General features: G+C 44.3%; 1 protein-coding gene across 1 annotated transcript in view; it reads left to right on the top strand.

The window, feature by feature from the left end:
• The window catches only part of LOC144679689 (potassium voltage-gated channel subfamily B member 2-like), a 375,980-nt gene extending 355,963 nt beyond the window's left edge, over window positions 1–20,017 (top strand). Inside the window, exon 2 of the mRNA XM_078540320.1 lies at window positions 17,500–20,017. Within this exon, the coding sequence (XP_078396446.1) occupies window positions 17,500–19,563 (2,064 nt within the window). The 3' untranslated portion in view covers window positions 19,564–20,017. The remainder of the gene's footprint in view (window positions 1–17,499) is intronic.
• Window positions 20,018–20,799: the final 782 nt, after the last annotated feature.

Raw genomic sequence — 20,799 nt, 5'->3', positions numbered from 1 at the left:
GAAATCTGCTTCAGTTGGGAGGCTGGTTTTGGGAGCCACAGTGTAGACACTTGAGCTTCTTCTGATACCTGCCTGCTCAGCAACCACACAGCATGGGGAGCTTCATTTCAACCAATGTGGTCAAAATAAAGAGTCAGCAAGTCCTGAGAGAAAACTTTGACCTCAGCTGGTATAGCTGCACTGAAAGTTGAACACTGACCTGAAAGTGCTTTGGCCAAGTCAAAGCTGGAAGCACAGTGCAGGAGAGCAAGGTGGCTGACTGATCATCCTTGGGGGTTGAAACATGATTCATTAATGATGACAGGGAAGGCAACTTCACGGAGGGACTTGAAAAAATATAATGGTGGGCCAAGACAGGGGCCTAGTTCAAAAGGCCGAATAGAAAACCGGATGAGAAGTTGAAAAATGCTCTCATTAGCAAAGGCCCTCAGAAAAGACAAAATTTAAAATATCCTTGATATCAATGAGGACTGGTGGGTGGGGGGGGAGGGATCAATTAATATCCTGCAGATGGAAAATGTCAGAACTTATTGATTTACATAACCAGATATTTTCCATAGTTTGCAAGCTACTATGATCAGGGATGGAAATAATTTTTTTCTCTCAGAGGATCGCGAATCTTCAGAACTCTCTTCCCCAGACAGCAGTGGAAGCAGAGTTAATGAATATTTTCCAGGCAGAGGTAGATAGATTCTTGACTAACAAGGGAGTCAAAGGTTATCGGGGGTAGGTAGAATGTGCAGTTCAGGCCACAATCAGATCACTGATGATCTTATTGAAGATCAAGCATGAGGGGCTGAATGGCCCACTCCTGCTCCTAATTCTTGGTTCAAGTTTGAACAAAACAACTGAACTCCAGAAGTGAGGCGAGAGTGACTGTCCTTAACATCAAGGCAGCATTTGACCGAGTGTGGCATCAAGGAGCCCCAGCAAAACTGGAATCAATGGGAATCGGGGGAAGCTCACTGCTGGTTGAAGTCTTACCTAGGATAAAGGAAGATGGTTGTGGTTGTTGGAGGTCAATCATCTCAGCTCAAGGACATCACTGCACGTGTTCCTCAGGGTAGTGTCCTAGGCCCAAACATCTTCAGCTGCTTCATCAAAGATCTTCATTCCATCATAAGGTCAGAAGTGGGAATGTTCGCTGATGATTGCACAATATTCAGCACCAGTCATGACTCTCGATTACTGAAGCAGTCCATGTCCAAATGCAGCAAGACCTGGACAATATGCAGGCTTGGGCTGACAAGTGGAAAGTTACGTTTACACCACATAAGTAACAGGCAATGACCATCTCCAACAAGAGAGAATCTAACCATCACTCCTTGATGGTTACCAATGGTAATGGCATTACCATTGCTGAATCCCCCGCTATCAACATCCTGGGGGTTACCATTGAGCAGAAACTGAACTGGACTAGCCATATAAATACTGTGGCTACAACAGCAGGTCAGAAGCTAGGAATCCTGTTACGAGTAACTCAGCTCCTAACCCTCCAAAGCCAGTCCACCATCTGCAAGGCACAAGTCAGGAGTATGATGGAATATGCTACATGAGTGCAGCTCCTGCATGAGTGCAGCTCCAACAACACTGAAGAAGCTTGACCCCATCCAGAACAAAGCAACCCACTTGTTTGGCAACCCATCCACAAACATTCACTCCCTCCACCACCGACGCACAGTGGCAGAAGTGTGTACCATCCACAAGATGCACTGCAGGAACTCACCAAGCCTCTTTAGACAGCACTTTCCAAACCCACAACCTCTACTAACTAGAAGAACAAGGGCAGCAGACACATGGGAACACCACCACCTAGAAGTTTCCCTCAAAGTCACTCATCATCCTGACTTGGAAATATATCATCATTCCTTCACTGTCACTGGGTCAAAATCCTGGAACTTCCTCCCTAATAGCACTGTGGGTGTACCTACACCACATGAACTGCAGTGGTTCAAGAAGGCAGCTCACCACCACCTTCTCAAAGGCAATTAAGAATGGGCAATAAATACTGGCCCAGCCAGTGACGTCCACATCCCAGAAGAAAAAAAATTGTATGCTTGTATGAATGTAAATGCACACTTTTAAGGACAGTTGACTACTGCATGTGTTATTTGAAACATGTAATATTGCAGCGAACATTAACCTATCATAGCACCACACATCTGCTTAACAGGTACTGCGAAATAATGATGTGACTCAGCTAGCTGACTAGAGAATAAAATTGTTTCTTTATAAAGAATTGATGTTTGTTTTAGGGGTCTGGACATGGAAAAAATAGAGAAACTGTTCTCGTTGGTGGAAGGGTCAAGAACTGGTGGACACTGATTTAAGGTGATTGGCAAAAGAACCAGAGGCAATATGAGTAAAAAAAGAGAGTGGTTAGGACCTGGAATGCCTAGGTTTGAGAGTACAGTGTAGACAGATTCAATCACAGTTTCCAAAAGGGAATTGGATAATTAACAAAAGAGAAAACAGTTGCAGGGCTATGGGTAAAAGGCAGGATGTAGGCTAACTGAATAGCTTTTACAGAGAGCCAGCATAGACATAAGGGACCAAATGGCCTCCTTGTGTGCTGTAACCATTCTTACCTGGTAATTTTTAGTTGTATGTATTTAGTTTAAAAAAAAGCTCTCTTTTGAGGCTTATATTTTATTAAAAAAAGCTCAGAAACTTTTTGCATTTTTAATTGATGAAGTATCTGAAAATTAAGTTGCTAAAATAAGATGTCAGTTATCAATGAAGTCAGTCATTTGGCATTAAAAGCAATACATTAAAGCTTGCCTCCAACTCTCAAACTGCACTTGCCAGAATTTATTCTTAAAGAAAATAATTTATGACAATGATTAATTCCATTCATTGCTTTGATGACCATTTAGACTACATAATTTAGTTAGGTTCTTGGCAACAGGCATGGGAAGCTTATCACACAGGAATTAAAGGTCTGTGTTGGAAAAGCTACTGAGACTATGCCTAAAAGGCTTGTAATTTAAAATACTGCTGCCTTTGACGAATTACGTAAATCGTGTTTTACACTCATTTTACATTATACTTAGTAAGGTGCATGAGCGGTCCTCCGATCCTCACAGGGACAGTCCAGGCAATTATTACTCCAGGTTTCCTAGCTTTGAGACCACAGGATCACCTGCACCCCACGCCCTAGCAGGCTACCAGTAGGTGCTTATTGGCGGAAATGGCAGAGCAGCTGCGGGCTTCAAACAAAACCTGGCAGTTGAATCCTGCCAGGACCCTGACACACATTGCCATTGGAGATTGCTGTCTGCTCCCAGGTGTTGAAATCAACTCCCAAGGGGTAAAGCACAAACTGGTTACAGTGATACCTTTATCAATGATGGTAAGGAGAAGCCAATTCAGAGGAGAAAAGGAAAATACTGCGGAAGCTGGAAATCTGAAATAAAAACAAAAATTGCTGGAAAAACTCAGAATCTGTGGAGAGAAAGACAGAGTTAATGTTTCGAGTCCATATGACTCTTCTTCAGATCTAAAGAGAAGTAGAAATGTGGTGAAATATATACTGTTTGAGGAGGGTGGGACAGGTGAAGCTGGTTAGAAGGCCAGTGATAGGTGGAGGCAAAGGAGAGATTGCAAAAGATGTCATAAGCAAAAGATCAAAGGAGTGTTAATGTTGATCCCCTTTTTTCAAATATTTATTTTTTAATTTTTATATATATTTTTCAGGAGTTGAGTGGCTCTGGCGGAACCCAAACTGAGCGTCAGTAAGCAGGTTATTGCTAAGCAAGTGCCACTTGATTGCACTGTTGATGACTTCTTCCATCACTTTACTCATGATCGAGAGTAGACTGATGGGGCAGTAATTTGTTGGGTTGGCTTTTTCCTGCTTTTTGTGTACAGGGCATACCTGGGCAATTTTCCACATTGCCGGATAGATGCCAGTGTTGTAGCTGTACTGGAACAGCTTGGCTCAGGGTGCGGCAGGTTCTGGAGCACAAGTCTTCAATACTATTGCCGGAATGTTGTCAGGGCCCATAGCCTTTGCAGTATCCAGTGCCTTTAGCTGTTTCTTGATATCACATGGAGTGAATCGAATTGACTGAAAACTGGCATCTGTGATGCTGGGGACCTCCGGAAGAGGCCAAGGTGAATTATCAACTTGGCAATTCTGGCTGAAGATTGTTGCAAATTCTTCAGCCTTATCTTTCACACCAATGTGCTGGCTCCCCTATCATCGAGGATGGGGATATTTGCGGAGCCTCCTCCCCCAATGAGTTGTTTAATTGTCCACCACCATTCCCAACTGGATGTGGCAGGACTACAGAGCTTAGATTTGATCCATTCGTTGTGGAATCACTTAGCTGTCTATCAATTGCTGCTTATGCTGTTTGGCAATGCAAGTAGTTCTGTGTTGTAGCTTCACCAGGTTGACTATGCCCAGTGTTGCTGCTGGCATGCCTTCCTGCACTCTTCATTGAACCAAGGTTGATCCCCTGGCTTGGTAGTAATGTTAGAGTGGGGGATATGCCGGGCCATGAGGTTACAGATTGTGGTTGAGTATAATTCTGCTGCTGCTGCAGATGGCCCACAGCATCTCATGGTTGCCATGTCTTGAGTTGCTAGATCTGTTCAATGTCTATCCCATTTAGCACAGTGGTAGTGTCACACAACACGATGGCAGGTCTCCTCAATGTGAAAATGGGATTTCGTCTCCACAATGTACGGTGGTCACTCCTACCGATACTATCATGGACAGACGCTTCTGTGTCAGGCAGGTTGGTGAGGATGAGGTGAAGTATGTTTTTTCTTCTTGTTGGTTCCCTCAATACCTTCTGCAAACCCAGTCTAGCAGCTATGCCCTTTAGGACTCGGCCAGCTTGGTCAGTAGTGGTGCTACCGAGCCACTCTTGATGATGGACATTGAAGTCCTTCACCCAGAGTGTATTCTGCACCCTAGCCACCCTCAGTGATTCCTCCAAGTGTTCAACATGGAGTATTCATCAGCTGAGAAAGGGCGGTATGTGGTAATCAGCAGGAGGTTTCCTTGCCCATGTTTGACCTGATGCCATGAGACTTCATGGGGTCTGGAGTCAATCTTGAGAACTCCAAGTGCAACTCCCTTCCGACTGTATGCCACTGTGCCACCACCTCTACTCGGTCTGTCTTCCAGTGGGACAGGACATACCGAAGGATGGTGTGGTGCTGTCTGGGACATTGCCTGTAAGGTATGATTCCATGGGTACGATTATCTCAGGCTGTTGCTTGACTATCTGTAAGACAGCTCTCCCAATTTTGGCACTAGCCCCCAAATGTTAGTAAGGAGAACTTTGCAGTGTCGACAGGGCTGAATTTGCCGGTGCCTAGGTCAATATCGGGTGGTCCACCCAGTTCTTAGACTTTTTAGCGGATTGATACAACTGGGTGGCTTCCCAGGCCATTTCAGACGCATTTAAGAGTCAACCACATTGGTGTGGGTCTGGAGTCACATGTAGGCCATTCCAGATAAGAATGGCAGTTTTCCTTCCCTAAAGCATATTAGTGAACCAGATGAGTTCTTATGACAATCATTTCATGGTCCAGACTTCTATTAAATTCAAATTTCATCATTTGCTGATTTGAACCCGGGTACCCAGAGTATTACATTGTGTCTCTGGATTACTAGTCCAGTGACAATACCACTACGCCACCACCTCTCCTTTCTACTTGCAATGGCAAAAATATGAACTTGCAAAAGATTTAATTAACAAGTCAGAGCCGATAAGAGGAGCCACACTTCTAACACTTCTGCTGAGGGACTGCTACAAATTGTATTCCACCCTAAATCTAACTGACAAACAAAGAAAGCAGACGGCAGAGATTTTGAAAATCATGAAATGATTTGAACCCTGAGTGAACGTTACTTATGAGCACTATGTATTCAACACCAGAGCTCAAGGTGAAAATGAGCCCATTAATCAATATGTGACTGTAGTAGCGCAGCTTGCAGAATCATGTGAAGATGATCTCATTAAAAATCGAATAGTCTTAGGGCTGTGAGATCCCTCAGTGAGAGCAAGTCTACTGGAAGAGGAGAAACATACACTAAGGAAAGCGATAGATATGTGTAAATATGCGGGGCGTGTAAAACATCAGTTAGAGCATATGTATGGCAGAGCAGACAAGGAGATACATTATGCTGAGAGACATTCCAGGTCAAAAGAGCAGAACAATTGCGGACAAAGGGCAGGATGCACATACTATGGACGACACCCTGAGGTACCCTGCAGTGATGTCCTGGGACTAAGATGATTGACCTCCAACAACCACAACCATCTTTCTTTGTGCTAGGTATGACTCCAACTGATGGAGAGTTTTCTCCCTAATTCCTATTGACTACATTTTGCCAGGGTTCCTTGACACCAGACTCAGTCAAATGTTGCTTTGATGTCAACGGCAGTCACTGTCACCTCTTCTTTTGAGTTCAGCTCTTTTGTCCATGTTTTGACTATGGCTGTAATTAGGTCAGGAGCCAGTGGCTCTGGTAGAACCCAAACTGAGCATCGGGTAACAGGATTGGATTTATCCTGCTTTTTGTGGACCGGACATACCTGAGCAATTTTCCACATTGTCAGGTAAACGGCAGCACAATTGTCACTGTACTGGAACAGCTTAGCTAGGGGCGTGGCTGCTTCTGGAGCACAAATCGTCAGTACCATTGCCAGGATATTGGCAGAGCTCATTTGCAGTATCCAGTGACTTCATCTGTTTCTTGATATCACATGAGGTGGATTGAATTGGCTGAAGACTGGCATCTGGAGATCTCAGAAAGAGGCCGAAATGGATTGTCTCAGCACTTCTGACTGAAGATGGTTACAATTGCTTGAGCCTTGTCTTTTGCGCTGATGTGCTGGGCTCTCCCAACATTGAGGATGGGGATATTTGTGGACCCTCCTATTCCTGTTAGTTGTTTAATTTTCCATCTTCATGCACAACCTGATGTGGCAGGGCTGGATGGTTGTGGGATGTTTTAGTTCTGTCTATCGCGTGCTGCTTCCACTCTTTAGCATGTAAGTAGCCCTGTGTTGTAGCTTCAACAGGTTGATACCTCAGGTATGCCTGGTACTGCTCCTGGTGTGCCCTCTGGCACTCTTAATTGAACCAAAGTTGATCCTCTCAGCTTGATGGTAATGGTAGAGTGGGGCTATGCCAAGCCATGAGTTTACAGATTCTGGTTGAATACAATTCTGCTGCTGCTGATGGTGCACTGCCCCCATGAATGCTCAGTTTTGAGCTGCTCAATCTGTTCGAAATCTATCCCATTTGGCATGGTGTTGGTGCCAAACAACACAATGGAGGGTATGTTCAGTGTGAAGAAGGGACTTTGCCTTCACAAGGACTGTGCTGTGGTCACCTCTACCTGTACTGTCATGGGCAGGTGCATCTGTGACAGGCAGATTGGTGATGACAAAGTCCAGTAGGATTTTCCTTCTTGTTGGTTCCCCTGCCACCTGCTGCAGTCTGGAAGATGCATCCATCAGGTCTCGGCCAGCTGAGTCAGTGGGCTGAATTTTCTGTGCCTGTTGGCGTCGGGCATCATGGCAGACAATATGGCAGGAAGGCCAAAAATCGGTTTCATGACATCATGAAAACAGTTTACGATTGTCAGCTCTGCCCGTCAATGGCGGGCCACATTTCCCGTTGCCAGATGTTGGGAACTTCATTTTAAATACATCTGCATATCATTATAAGTCCTGCTTGCCGGAATCATCCCCCCATATCAAATTTACCACCCACGTTGGCGGGAAAACATGTCGGTGCAGAACACTTATTGACAAGTGTGACATGCAGAAGTCAGGACTTACCGTCAGGGCCTTGCTCATATCGCAGACATCCAAGAAGCAGAAGATGCTGGAGCACTACAGTTACGAACACTGGAGGAACACATGGATCGCACGCTGGGTGGATTTAAGTGGACATGGCTCAGCCGTGAAGCAGCTTGTGAAGGGTGGAATGTCACCGTTGAGAGTCTGCTTCGTGACCAGCATTTTGGCCATGGTCTGCTACGGATGATCGTCGAGGGGATGGAGAGGAAGGTCCAGCTGTACCGTGGAGGGTTGGGGAGGAAGGTCTAGGTTTGACTGGAAGAGGAAGGTATACCAGGATTAGCGGGGGTGGGCAGGTGTTGAGATTGGGAGGGGGGAGTGAAGGTGTTGGGGGGCTGAGGTTGGAGGGGGAGAAGAAGTACGGGGGAGGAGAGTGTAATGGGGAAAAATGCGGCGGCAACTGGGGAAGGAAGGTGCAAGGGAAGGAGTTCGGAGGGGAGAAGGACTTCGGGTGGAGGAAGAGGGAAGGAGGGGTGCAGAACTTCGGGAGGAGGAAGGAGTCCAGGGGGAGGAAGGAGTTCACAGGGGGAAAGGAGTCCAAGGGTTTAAGGAGTAAGGATGGAGGAAGGGGTAAGGGGGGGATGTCCAGGTGAACGTGCAAGGGAGGGGTCTGTGGAGTCGATGACTGCCTCCTGGGGAGTGAAATGAGGATTGGCACGGTAGGAAGGAATGATGAGAATGAGAGAGGGCAGGCTGAGCCAGTAGGGTGGGGGGGTGTGGGTGCAACAGTAGCGGTAGAAGGGACAGTGAGGGTCATTGATGGGTGACTTGGAGACAGACATGGACCCTCGGGGTGGGGGGGGGGGGGGGGGGGTAGGTCACTGTGGATGGGGTGGGATTCTCAGGAAGGTAGGGAATGTGCATGTTCACCTGGATATTCTGGGAAAAAAAGGGTTCTGGCTGGTACATGACAGTGGGGAGGTGGAAGGTGATGCAATGGAGGGAGTTCAACAGTGATGGGGGAAAGGACATGGGCGACTGGAGGAGGGGAAAGGACAGGGGAGCTAAAGGCGTACTTCAGTATCATATTACAAAAATGTCTTTGTGCTGGATGGATACAGGTGCTGCATGGGAGTGTGATCAGTGGGTGGGTGGAGATGCAGCTCAACTCAGATGGACAACTGAAAGGGAACCCCAGCAGGCAGCATTGAAAATGCTCAGGACATTGAGATGACTGTGATGGAGGAAGGATCCGCATGCGTGGGAGAGTGCTTGCACAAGGGTCCAAAAGGCCCTGCCACACACACACACACACACACACACTTCCTCTAGGATTACTTGTGGGCCGGCTGCATGTAGCTGAGCTGCTGTGGGGGGTGGGGGGGAGGAGGGGGGGGAGCAGAGGGAGGACTCATGAAGCCTGTAAATGAAGCTGAAAGACACCATTACAGATTATATTTTCAGATTACAAAGTGATAAAATGTGTTTACCCGTGTAACCACTTGTGATCAGAATTCCTTAACTTTTCAAGGCCTATCACTTCTAGGTGCTGCCCTGACATTTGCAGCAGGGGTGGAGACAGTCTGTGCAATGGTTGGCCCTGTTACCTCTGATGATGTCTGCGTGGGTCATCTGGAGAGCCGAGGACTTGGGTTGTCGTCCTGTAAGCCAACTGCTCCCTCCGCAGTGACAGGGAACAAGGTTGAGGGGGTCACAGGCAAAGGGGACTCGGAGGGAGAGGGCAGCCTCTGAGATTCCTGAGTGGATGACCCAGGGGTGTCCAGCTGCCACTCCTCCTTCCTTCGGGTGTCTGAGGGCCTCGGCCTGACTCCTTGAGGGGAAGGAGCACTCAGAGGGGTGTCGAGGTGCTCTGTTTCCCTCTCGCATTGCCACTCCAGGAACTCACCTGCAATGAAGTGCAGGTCTGCGCGCATCTCACCGTTCTGCTGGATGAGGGTCTCCAATGCACCCACTATCCTTCTCATCGAGACCTCCATATGTGCACATGTAGGCACCCACTTCATCAGAGCACAGGCGGACTTAGTCCTCTGAGTCATGTGTCACCCTGTTGAGGGCTTCCAACAGCTCTGAATGTTGTTCCCCCACCTTCTAATGACTCTCCAGGATGAGTTTGAAGGCCAAATCCAGAGGCTCATCATCTGACTTGGACCTCACAGATGCCTCTTCCCCAGCAGTCCTCCAATTGCCGGGGAGCTTGGCTGATCCTGCCTCCTCCGTCTGCAGACACATCCCCATGCAGTGACCACCAGATTGTGAACCCGAGCATGCTCTAGATCTGATATCCTCTGGAGCCTGCTCTAGATCTAGGTCCCACTGAGGTGTGTGTCTCTGCGCTGGTGGAGGGTGTGGGTAAGCGCTGTGATGGGTCTTCCAGGCTGCTTATTTCCAGCTCTTCAATGGAGGAGGTGGCCTCTTGGCTGGAGGTGAGGACATGGATGGAGCTGAGGGTCTGGCTGGCTGAGGGTGTCGGTTGCTTGGCAGAGCTCCCTGTGAACCAAAGTAGAGATGATTAGTGCATGGCAGCAGAGTCAAAAGCAGGAGAGAGAGCACTTACAGTTGCATTGAGAGAGGGATGATGTGGTGCTGGATCCTCATGTGGGCATTCGCAGCCGACCTCACCGTCGCTGCAGGCAGGGCCCACATCCTCACCGGTCAGTGCGATGGCACACTCCTCAAAGTGAGTGAGGGATCTAATGAGGGCTACTCCAACCACTGGTCTGGGACCTCTCCCTGCTGCTGACGTGAGCCAGCTTCTCCTGCATGGAAACAGATGGAGAGAGTGTGAGCAGGACGCATGGCACTGCATGGAATGCTTTTGTGGTGAGCGGAGCCATGGATGGGATGAGGACGTGAACTCCAGAGGATATCAGCTTGATGGAGATGTGAGGGTGTGTTTGAGACTTGGTGCTGTTGTCCCTTGAGGTGTGAGATCCTTGTGGATGTGTGATGGGTTTGTGAGTGTGTGAATTGCGAGCAATGACAAGAATGACTTACCCTGGCGGAACAGAGATCATTCATCCTCTTTCTGCACTGGGTGGATGTCTTCTTTTGCATCGCATTGGTGCTGACCACTGCTGCCGTTGCCTCCCATGCAGAATTGGTGACCTTGCTTGCTGGCCTTCACCCAGAGTGGGGGTAGAGGACATATCGGCGGGTCTCCAGGCATCCAAAAGATATTCCAGGGATGTGTCACTGAATCAGGGGGCTGCAGTCTTCTTGTTTCCCTGGAATGCATGATTTATGAGGTGGAATTGGGACGATTCGGCGTGAAAAGCCGCCATTGCGGCCAGCGTGTAAAACATCATTTTTCCTGCCCACTACCACTAACTTAATAGGAACTAAATAAACTACTTACAAAAATAGATGACAAAAGAATTCTGATTACCCTTAATATACTTGTATTTGAGTATTGCTGATAGAAAAAGAAATGCTGTTGAAGCTGTTCGTCTTGCACTCCTCAGGACAGATTCGCAAGAATTCCAAATCTCAAAGGGAATAGCAATTTATACTTATGAGAAGAGAGTGCTGATTGGTTGGCAAGTAAATTCTAATTGGTAGAGGCGTTGCTATGGAGAATGCACCAGGGAATAGTTCACTGCCAAGCTTTTAAGTTAAATTATTCTATATTCACACACAGGGCCCTGTCCTTTGCAGACAGAAAGAACATGCCCAGCATTGTGCCTTTTTCAGCATTCTCCATGGCAGTGCCTCTACCGTTGCAGAGATCAAAACTGCACACAGTATTCCTGATGTGGTTTCACCAAAGCCCTGTACAACTGTAGCAAGACTTCTTTATTCCTGTACTCCAGTCCTCTTGTTATAAAGGCCAACGTGCCACTTGCCTTCCTAATTGCTTGCTGTACCTGCAAGCTAACTTTGTGTTCCTTGTACAAGCACATCCAAGAGTGCAATTATTATGCAGTTGTATTAACAAAACTATTGAAGTCAATGTAAAAAAGAAAACTCTGAATACTGCATGTCAGCAATAAAAACAGAAAATGTTTGGAATAGATGGTCAATAAACATGTGAAAGAGAAAGATAGGCTAACAATTTGGGCATAAACCTTCATCAGAACCTTCTTAATGAAGGATCACACACACTACTTTGACCTATCTGTCCCTTTCAGACCACCTGTACATATACTTCATTTTCTACTGATTTTTAACATATATTACTAAAGCATCCTGTGTTGTCCTTACCTGTGTGAATTGAACTCCTTCATACAGCCAAGTTCAACATTCCCTTGTTGATTATCTTGATTTCTCATAAGAAGTCAAGGGGTTATTTTGGAGAAAGATGTGAAAAGGGGAGCTAACTGGTTGGTTTGCTAATAAAACTTACCTGTTTGAAAGTCTGATTTTAACTCATAATCTTGGGGTTAATTTGTGATTACCATGATTTAAACTGGAGACCTGCAGATTTAGTCTTCAAGCACTGTTTAGAAGCAATTTTCGTGGAATGATATACACAGCCTCCACTCACCCATTTTGGGACAGCCTTTCCTAGCTCAAGGTTCAACTCCTTTACCAAGATGGCACCTTGCGCTAACAGTGGGTTAAACAGACATTACAGTTGAAGGCCCTATCTTGGCTATCTCAGAGGTTCTTTAGTATCTAAAGTATATGGTGAAAATTGCCTCCTCACACTGTAGAGGAAATCTTCAAGGCTTTTAAAGTTAATGAGAATGGTTTAAGCTTTTGGCCTCCAAAAGCATGAATCTGCGCATGCTTGAAGAAGCCAGTGTTTGTCATTCAAAGTCTACATTGACCTGAACTGAGTAAAGCTGTCTTTATTCCTGTCGCTGTAAGTATTGATTATGCTGGAATACTGTTTGACATATTAGATGCACAAAAACACAGTTGATGTAATAGTACAGCAGGCAGGAAGCAATAAAGCAATTTTGCACTGATGTGCTGCAAGGAAATACTGTAAAAGCTTTTGAATGTTTAATACTAGAGTGCATTCCATCAGTTGCCATGGCATTTACCTTTTATTGTAAAGTTAATTTTTAATGGAACTTCCTCAAGATTACATCAAAATCTCCTTAAAAGAGGCCGTCTCATCATTTGTACCTCTTTAAAACCAGTTAAAAGTACAATATAATGGAGAGCGGCAAGGTTGGCACAGTAATTTAGTACTCTGAATCTTTGCTTTTGGGAATTGCAATCACATTCAGCTCAGTCTCATGCGATGGCAGTTTCTTTTCTCTGCTGGCTATAAAGGACTTATGTAAATTCAGTTTGGGTAGTCTCCAAGTTCTGAGTGAGTATGAATCTCACTTAGAGGTCAAAAAGCTGCCTTTTGTGAAAAATTGAAATTTCAAAGCAGTGTAGCAGTGCCTGTTCTGCAAAGGTACAAAATAAAAGCAGGGCAGAACTCTGCAGCTGAATAGGTACACCTAACCTGCGAATGCTTAATGCTGACACCTCAGATAGGTTTTCCAAATTCTCACCCACCACTAACATTGCGAAATCTTTTGGGGACTTTGTGATATAGGAACAGAGGGCAGAATTTTCTCCCCATCAGGGGAGTTGTGTGGGGGTGGGCGGGAGTGGGCACGAACCCAATCAGCGCCCCCGATTGGGGCCATGCCGCCATTTTATGTGGCCGGGCCAATTAAGGCCCGCCCAGCGTGACGCATGCCCGGAAGCGCTGAGCGCTCCCTGTGCAGTGAGGGGGGCGGAGGTTCCTTGAGTTGTGGCCTGCGCTCTTTCGCGCATGCACGCAAAAGAGTGCAGAAATCAGTTTATGGTTTAAACTTTTAAATGAAGAAATTAAAAACTTTTAAAACATGTCCCCTCATGTAACAGTGTCACATGAGCTGGAACATGTCAATGAATTTTTTTTTAAATTTATTGAATTTTTAGACACTTCATGAAACCTCAACCTGCCCGTGGATGAGGTTCCATGAAAAATGCAAAGGCCATCTGGGCTCTTCGCTTGCCCGCCAACCTGAAGGTTAGACGGGCAGCTCATTTTATTGATTTAATTCGTTTTTAACAGGCCTTAATAGGCCTTTGAAAGTTTGGTGGGCGCGCAGCCGACTCAGCTGCTCACCAGCCAAACTGAAAATCTAAGTGACGCGCGGTGACGTTGGGATGCCCACCCGACGGCACCGTGCGTCATGTTGCGCGTCATCATGTCGGTCCCGCCCCCATACGCCGACGGCAATATTTTGGCCCAAAATTTTATTCAGAATATAATCACAGACCTAATTCTACAACTATGTTTTTAATAGTTAAATCAATGCAGTATATTTGTGTGTGAACTATAGCATTCGCTTTTCGCAATCATAATTACTTGGTCAAATTATAAATGCTCATGTTAGTTTATTAAAGCCCAATAGTGTCCTAATTTCCTGTAAAAGTGAATGTAATAATGCCTACCATTAGACTTGCCCTTGCATGTTTAGGTTTGTGAAATTAATAGCATAAGGACTGCGAAGCGTATGTTAGAGCAGACGAATTCACTGTCAAATCAGGTACAGAAGGAGAAATAAAGAGAAGAGAAGCATCGGGTTAAGTAGGAGTGAAATAAAGATTGGAAAAGCAAAAAAAAAATGACCGTAACTTCTGTTCTAGCAAGTCCCTTGAAGTTAATCAATCTGTGCCATTTTTTATTGTATCAGATCTGTAACAAACTACAGAAATATCCATAAACCTTAAGATAAAAGCAAAATACTGCGGATACTGGAAATCTGAAACAAAAACAGAAAATGCTGGAAAAACTCAGCAGATCTAACAGCACCTGTGAAAAAAAACAGGAGTTAACGTTTCGAGTCCGTATGACTCTGAAGAAGTTATACAGACTCGAAACGTTAACTCTTTTTTTTTCTCCCCACAGATGCTGTTAGACCTGCTGAGTTTATCCATAAACCTTCATGGTTACAATTCTTTTAGGAGTGTCAATAAATCTTGTTAACTTATAGATTTCAATAAGTGTATCAAATTATTGATTTCTATCATTTAACATCTTAGAATATAAAACAGAGCCATGTTTTAGTGCCTGTAGCGTACACACAGCATGAAATGACAAAATCAAAAGTCAGAACTATAATGTCTGACTGTTGTTGGCTCCTCACTGGTTTCACAAGGAAAGACAGGCTAAAATTTTTATTTCTATTTCAATAATTTTTAAGATACTGAATTTTAAATAGAGTGCCATTAAATATTAAATAAGGGAGAAAGCAGGAAAATTGCCACTTCTGCCATAATGCCATGTCTATATTTGAACTGTTAATCATAAAATAATTACTTATTTAATCCAAGGAAAATTATACATTAATAACAAGTTGATGGTGTCGTCTGTATGTCATTAGTGCCAGCAGTTAATACATGGTCTGGAATATAATGCCCCCCCACTTACCCCCCCCCCTCCGCAGCCGAGTTCAGGGGATGGCCGTTTGATAGGGCAGGATGGTACAGGGTAGAGATACAGCCACCTTCCCACCTCCCTCTGATTAAATCCGGAGTGGCCGCTCAGCAAACCCTGTTGGGTTTTCCTGCAACCTTCTAGGGTTTGCCCCTTGTTCAAAAGTACTTTGTGCCTGATTGATTAACCCTGCATTGGGAAGGGGAGGGGCCTGCAGGAAGTCACCCACTGCCCTTACTGTCAACCCCCTCCCCACTCTCCACCCAGCCGGTGCCCCTCCTCCCTGGGATCCCTAATTCATCCCACCCACCCAACTCCAGAGGATCCATCGCCAATTCTCTGGGTAGACCTTATGCAATACTGGCAGTGGCCACCACCCACAGTGGAATTGCTGCTGCTGAAAAGCTGCCAGCCTCTAATTGGCCAACAGCTCTTGGGGGTGGAATTTTCCACCCATTTGGGCTCTTAATTCAGTGGGAGGCCCAACGCTGTCCAGAGAAGTGATTACCTTGGAATAATGCCGGGCCTCCCGTGGAAAGGTGATGCGGGGCTCCCACTAGTCCTCAGACCAGTGTATGGCACCAACATCACCACCACTAAATTCCATCCCATGGAGTGCAATGTGAAAACAAGGGTCATTTTTGTACTCACAGTTGGATCTTCACCTGCCTATGGCAGTTATCAGAAATGCGTGTGCGTATTGTGCACAATTTTTCAACCTTTATTTGTGCAACATGCAACATGCATCCGAATTGCCAGCATGCATTTCTCAGCAGGGAAGTTTCCCCAAGAATAGAGAATTATGCTTAAGGATTAATAATATGATTCAGGCACCACAAGACCAGCCCAATGCAGCTGCTATAAACCTGACTATACATAATTACGCTGACCTTATTACATAAAGCACATTAGTCATTGCATAATTTACTGGTCTCTCATGATTTCCCTTGTGTACCAGAAATGTATTGTTAGGTGCTAACAAATAGTGAAGAACTGCTGCTTGCCAATTGTGCATTAGACACTTTACTGGGGTAGAGAGAGAAAATGGCTAGAGATCTAAGAGGAGCAGCAGGTACACCAAGTAAGGAGCTGCTAGGCAAGCCAGGGAGACAAAATGCAGATTTTTTAAAAAATTGAATGGCAGTGTCCACTTTGTGATGACTTTGCTTTAAGATCAGTTCAACTAGGTAGGTGTCACGTGATTTTGTTCAACCAGTGTGTGGCTAGCACAGGGGAATGAATTCTAGGGAGGGGTTCTGGGAAAAAGTGGCTGTATGAGAGGTTGGCAGGATACAAGCAGTCACGGAAGCTCTCATGTAAATAAGGTTCGTTTTGTTTGGCTAAGAAACCTCCCAGAACGCGTTTCTACACCCTTTCACTCCTATATTCCTCAAATTGGCTCTGTGTGGATGGAGAACTGCCCAGGATCTTTAGCCGCATTATGGGCAGCCATCCCATTTGCACGGAGTTCAGTGGCTTCATAGGCCGAGTGTCCAATTTGCCTGCAAGTATCTATTCTCTTTGTGCTGTCTGCCTGCACTAGGGTGCACTTACACATAATGTAAGCCTTAGGCTTCTGCACCCAACGTTCTGGGAACAGGCACCAATCTGTTTCAGACCATTGTGCACGCACCATCGTATTCTCTACCTCTAATGTCACTTGAGATGAATGTATCCATTTACAAAGAAAGCAAAGTAAGGTAAGTATGTTCTGCCGTTAAGTGCACAGTATTGTTTCTTATTATTATACCAGTTTAATGCTGTTAAAATGATAAACAAAATAGCCTGCTGAAAAATGCTGTAACTCTTAATATTGGGCACTTCCTATTATTCCTGTCAGGAGGATTCTTCTGGAAATACTATTTTAATTCAATAACAATGGATTTAATTAACTAAAAATTGTTTATTTCTTTAAAAGTAAAAACGTTAGAGCCCATTTTACAAATGTGTACTACTGGCAAGGAACGCTGGTTATCATTTTTCACTCATTAATGGAGCTTTATTAACTGACAGAAAATTCTGGGCATTGCACTTGTGACTTTTTGATATGTGTTGCTACCAGCCTGAAAAGTGATTTCTAAAATTGCTCTGTTATGTATTAATAAATTACACAAACACCACTGTGAACTTCTGTCAATTTGTAAAATTTAATAACAAAATGTCAAAACTGTTGTTTTACATTGTCATGAAAATCAAGCTTTCTCCTTCAGAATAATGTTTCCTTGTTTCATTTACCTTTGTAAAACATTTCATAATGCTGCAATCTTTCAACAACATTCCCTGTCAGATATTCAAAAAACTAAATAGTTCTTTGTGTTTTGTTGTATTTTGCAGATTCTGGCCATCGTATCCATCCTATTCATCGTGTTGTCAACTATTGCCTTGTCTCTCAACACCCTTCCTGAACTTCAGGACAAAGACGAGTTTGGACAAGCCAATGACAATCCACAACTTGCCCATGTTGAAGCAGTGTGCATTGCATGGTTCACAATGGAGTATCTTTTGCGCTTCTTATCATCGCCAAATAAGTGGAAGTTTTTCAAAGGTCCATTAAATGTAATTGATCTTTTGGCTATCTTGCCATATTATATCACAATTTTTCTCACAGAATCAAACAAGAGTGTGCTCCAATTCCAGAATGTTAGACGAGTTGTTCAAATATTCCGTATTATGAGGATACTGAGAATTCTTAAACTGGCCCGACATTCAACAGGACTGCAGTCTTTGGGTTTTACACTCAGGCGAAGCTATAATGAATTAGGTTTGCTAATATTGTTTTTAGCTATGGGCATTATGATATTTTCAAGCTTGGTATTTTTTGCTGAAAAGGATGAAGATGCAACAAAGTTTACAAGCATTCCTGCATCTTTTTGGTGGGCCACTATCACCATGACAACAGTTGGATATGGGGACATATATCCTAAAACATTGTTAGGGAAAATAGTTGGAGGTCTTTGTTGCATTGCTGGAGTGCTAGTGATAGCCCTGCCAATACCAATCATTGTAAACAATTTCTCAGAATTCTACAAAGAACAGAAAAGACAAGAGAAAGCAATTAAAAGAAGAGAAGCTCTTGAAAGAGCCAAAAGAAATGGAAGTATTGTCTCAATGAACTTGAAAGATGCATTTGCTCGCAGCATGGAACTTATGGACATTGCGGTTGAGAAAGGGAAGGATAATATGATTAAACAAGAAAAACCCCTGGACAATCATCTTTCACCAAGCAACTGGAGGTGGAGAATGTCAGAAACAAGCTCCAATAAGTCCTGTGAGTCTAAATACCAGGAGCTAAGCAGGCATAACTCAAGTGAACGGTTGAATAACCCTATCCCTAGCCCACAGCGTCTGAATGCTCAGAAGCTGGAAGAAATATACAATCAAATGACAAAGACACAGTCTCAACCAAATATTAATAGTGGCAAGACAGACCAGTCTAATAAATCACCTACACATGAAGAAGAATTAGAAATGGAAAATGTTCCTTGCTCAACTGACCCATTGCTCACTGCTCCCACAGAGCCAATATTGGACATGCGGAGCATATCTAGCATTGACAGCTTTGCTAGTTGTATCACTGACTTTACTGAAGCTGAAAGGTCTTCACACCCTTCAAAAATAGCCGAGCAAGTGCACTTGAGATGGCTTGCTAGTCCTAGTCCCCTTAATGAGCATCAGCCTTTCATTACCGGGGAAAACAGCATGTTCCAGGATGGTACTTGTGAGCTCAACGCAAATGAAAATTTCAGTTTTGCCACAGAGCAGCCAGGGTGCTCCAACTTAAACAGCACAGTGGAAAGCCCCAAGAGCTCATTGAAAGGCAGGAATCCTTTGAAATCTAGGTCACTTAAAGTGAATTTTATGGAAATTAAAAGTGGCATCCCTCAGACACCTAGTACAGCCAGACCATTACCTGTAATAGTGACAGACATGTCATTGTCTACACCTAATCACATCAGTACCATTCTGCTAGAGGAGAATTCTCCTCAGGAGGAGAGGCTACCCTTGAGTACTGATATACCAGCTTTTCATAAGACATCCAGTAAAGCATCACCACAACTTTTTGCTTTCCAAACAAAAGGGAGGAAGGGTTGCATTGATATAGACAGTGGTGAAGATGAAGAGTTACTGATGGAAGAACCCAATAACCAGCAGGAGAACAGCTGCAGTGGGGGGCATGATAAACACAGCAAGGATGAAAACCACATTGATGATGTGTCTGTTGTGGATGCTGTTTCTCCAAAATACACCAGTCCAAACTGCACATATGGTGCAGCAGGAGATGGCAAAAAAGACGATAACCAAACTGGATACAAAATGGAAAATCACATGTTTACACCAGAAATTCATGTGACACCTGGGGAAGGAGGCTATTCATCCTCATGCGAAACCAGCATGTGACTATGGATAAAGTAAAATCAATTTTTCTGGTTCTTTAAAACTGCTAGTTGGATGATGCCTGTTATTAATATAATAAAATGGCATAATTCATGTGCCTATGATATTTTTGCATGGCATGATGAATCTTTTAATACAGCCGCTGTTTGACTCAAAACATCAGAGACTGCTTTTCTGCAGACAAGGGATTTGAGAACAGTGCGACAAAACTTAGGGTTCCATGTGGAGCCCATGTGCTGTAAAGTTTGGAGATGTTTTCACCTTTCCAGTAAAAAGATGAGAATCATTTTATGCTACCACAAGTTCACTACACTGGAATATTTTAGGATTTGCACAAAGGGAGGACAGCATATATGTGCATGAATTGGAAACCAATGTGAAACAGAGGTGCTTAGAGCCTGTAAAATATAATTCTTTGTAAATAGTTGGGAATATGCCAAGGTTTCATAAAATGAAGCAATTACAGAAAACGATTACTCTGATGCAGTTTTTTTCCTTCACAGCACGATGCCTGGAGGAAGTTTATAAAGTGTTGTTGCAAAGGTGCAACCAGTAAACAGAAATAACAAGTATATTGACCTGGAGTTTCCTCCTGATTTATGCAAAGATAATTTGGGCACAAATAAATTAAACACTGTAAAAGATTGCTAAAATTTGGCTGTAAATGACTTATACTCACAACTGCAATATGCCCAAGTATCTGCTATCTTTTAAGTGTGTCTTTTGAACTCTGCACCCAAGTGAATCCCCACTCACAAAATGGTTATACCCCCAGCACCAGAACACATGAGTTTCTTCCAATTGTGATTTTTTGGGGGTGGGATAATTCATTATGTTGTACCCAGATTCTCATTTGCACAGGCACCGAAGGCCACATGAATCCAGCTCAAATCAGCTGACTGATAATGACCAATAGTGAAGTAAAGCTTCTGCCCTACTGACAGGAATCATACATCTTTAAAAGAAACTTGAAGGCCCACTTTCTGGCTATTCCTCTGCTGGGAGGGAAAAATTAAAAATACTTCAGGCTCTATACAGAACCATTTAAATTAATTATTGTAAAGTTAATGTAACAGAGAAATGAATGCTGATTACCTTGTAGTCTCAGGTCTAACGCGTGAAAATCTTTTCCTCACATTTATATCAACCCACCCGAGCACCTTGAGGACCGATGGGATGGAATGTTCCAGTCCCACCAGCAGCGGGAAACCTGGCGGGAGGGGAACTTAATTTGTCATG

The sequence above is a fragment of the Cetorhinus maximus genome, chromosome 4, assembly GCF_964194155.1.
Source record: "Cetorhinus maximus chromosome 4, sCetMax3.hap1.1, whole genome shotgun sequence".
Lineage (NCBI taxonomy): Eukaryota > Metazoa > Chordata > Chondrichthyes > Lamniformes > Cetorhinidae > Cetorhinus > Cetorhinus maximus.
The sequence above is the reverse complement of the archived record's forward strand: the minus strand, read 5'-3'. Positions and strand labels throughout refer to the sequence as shown.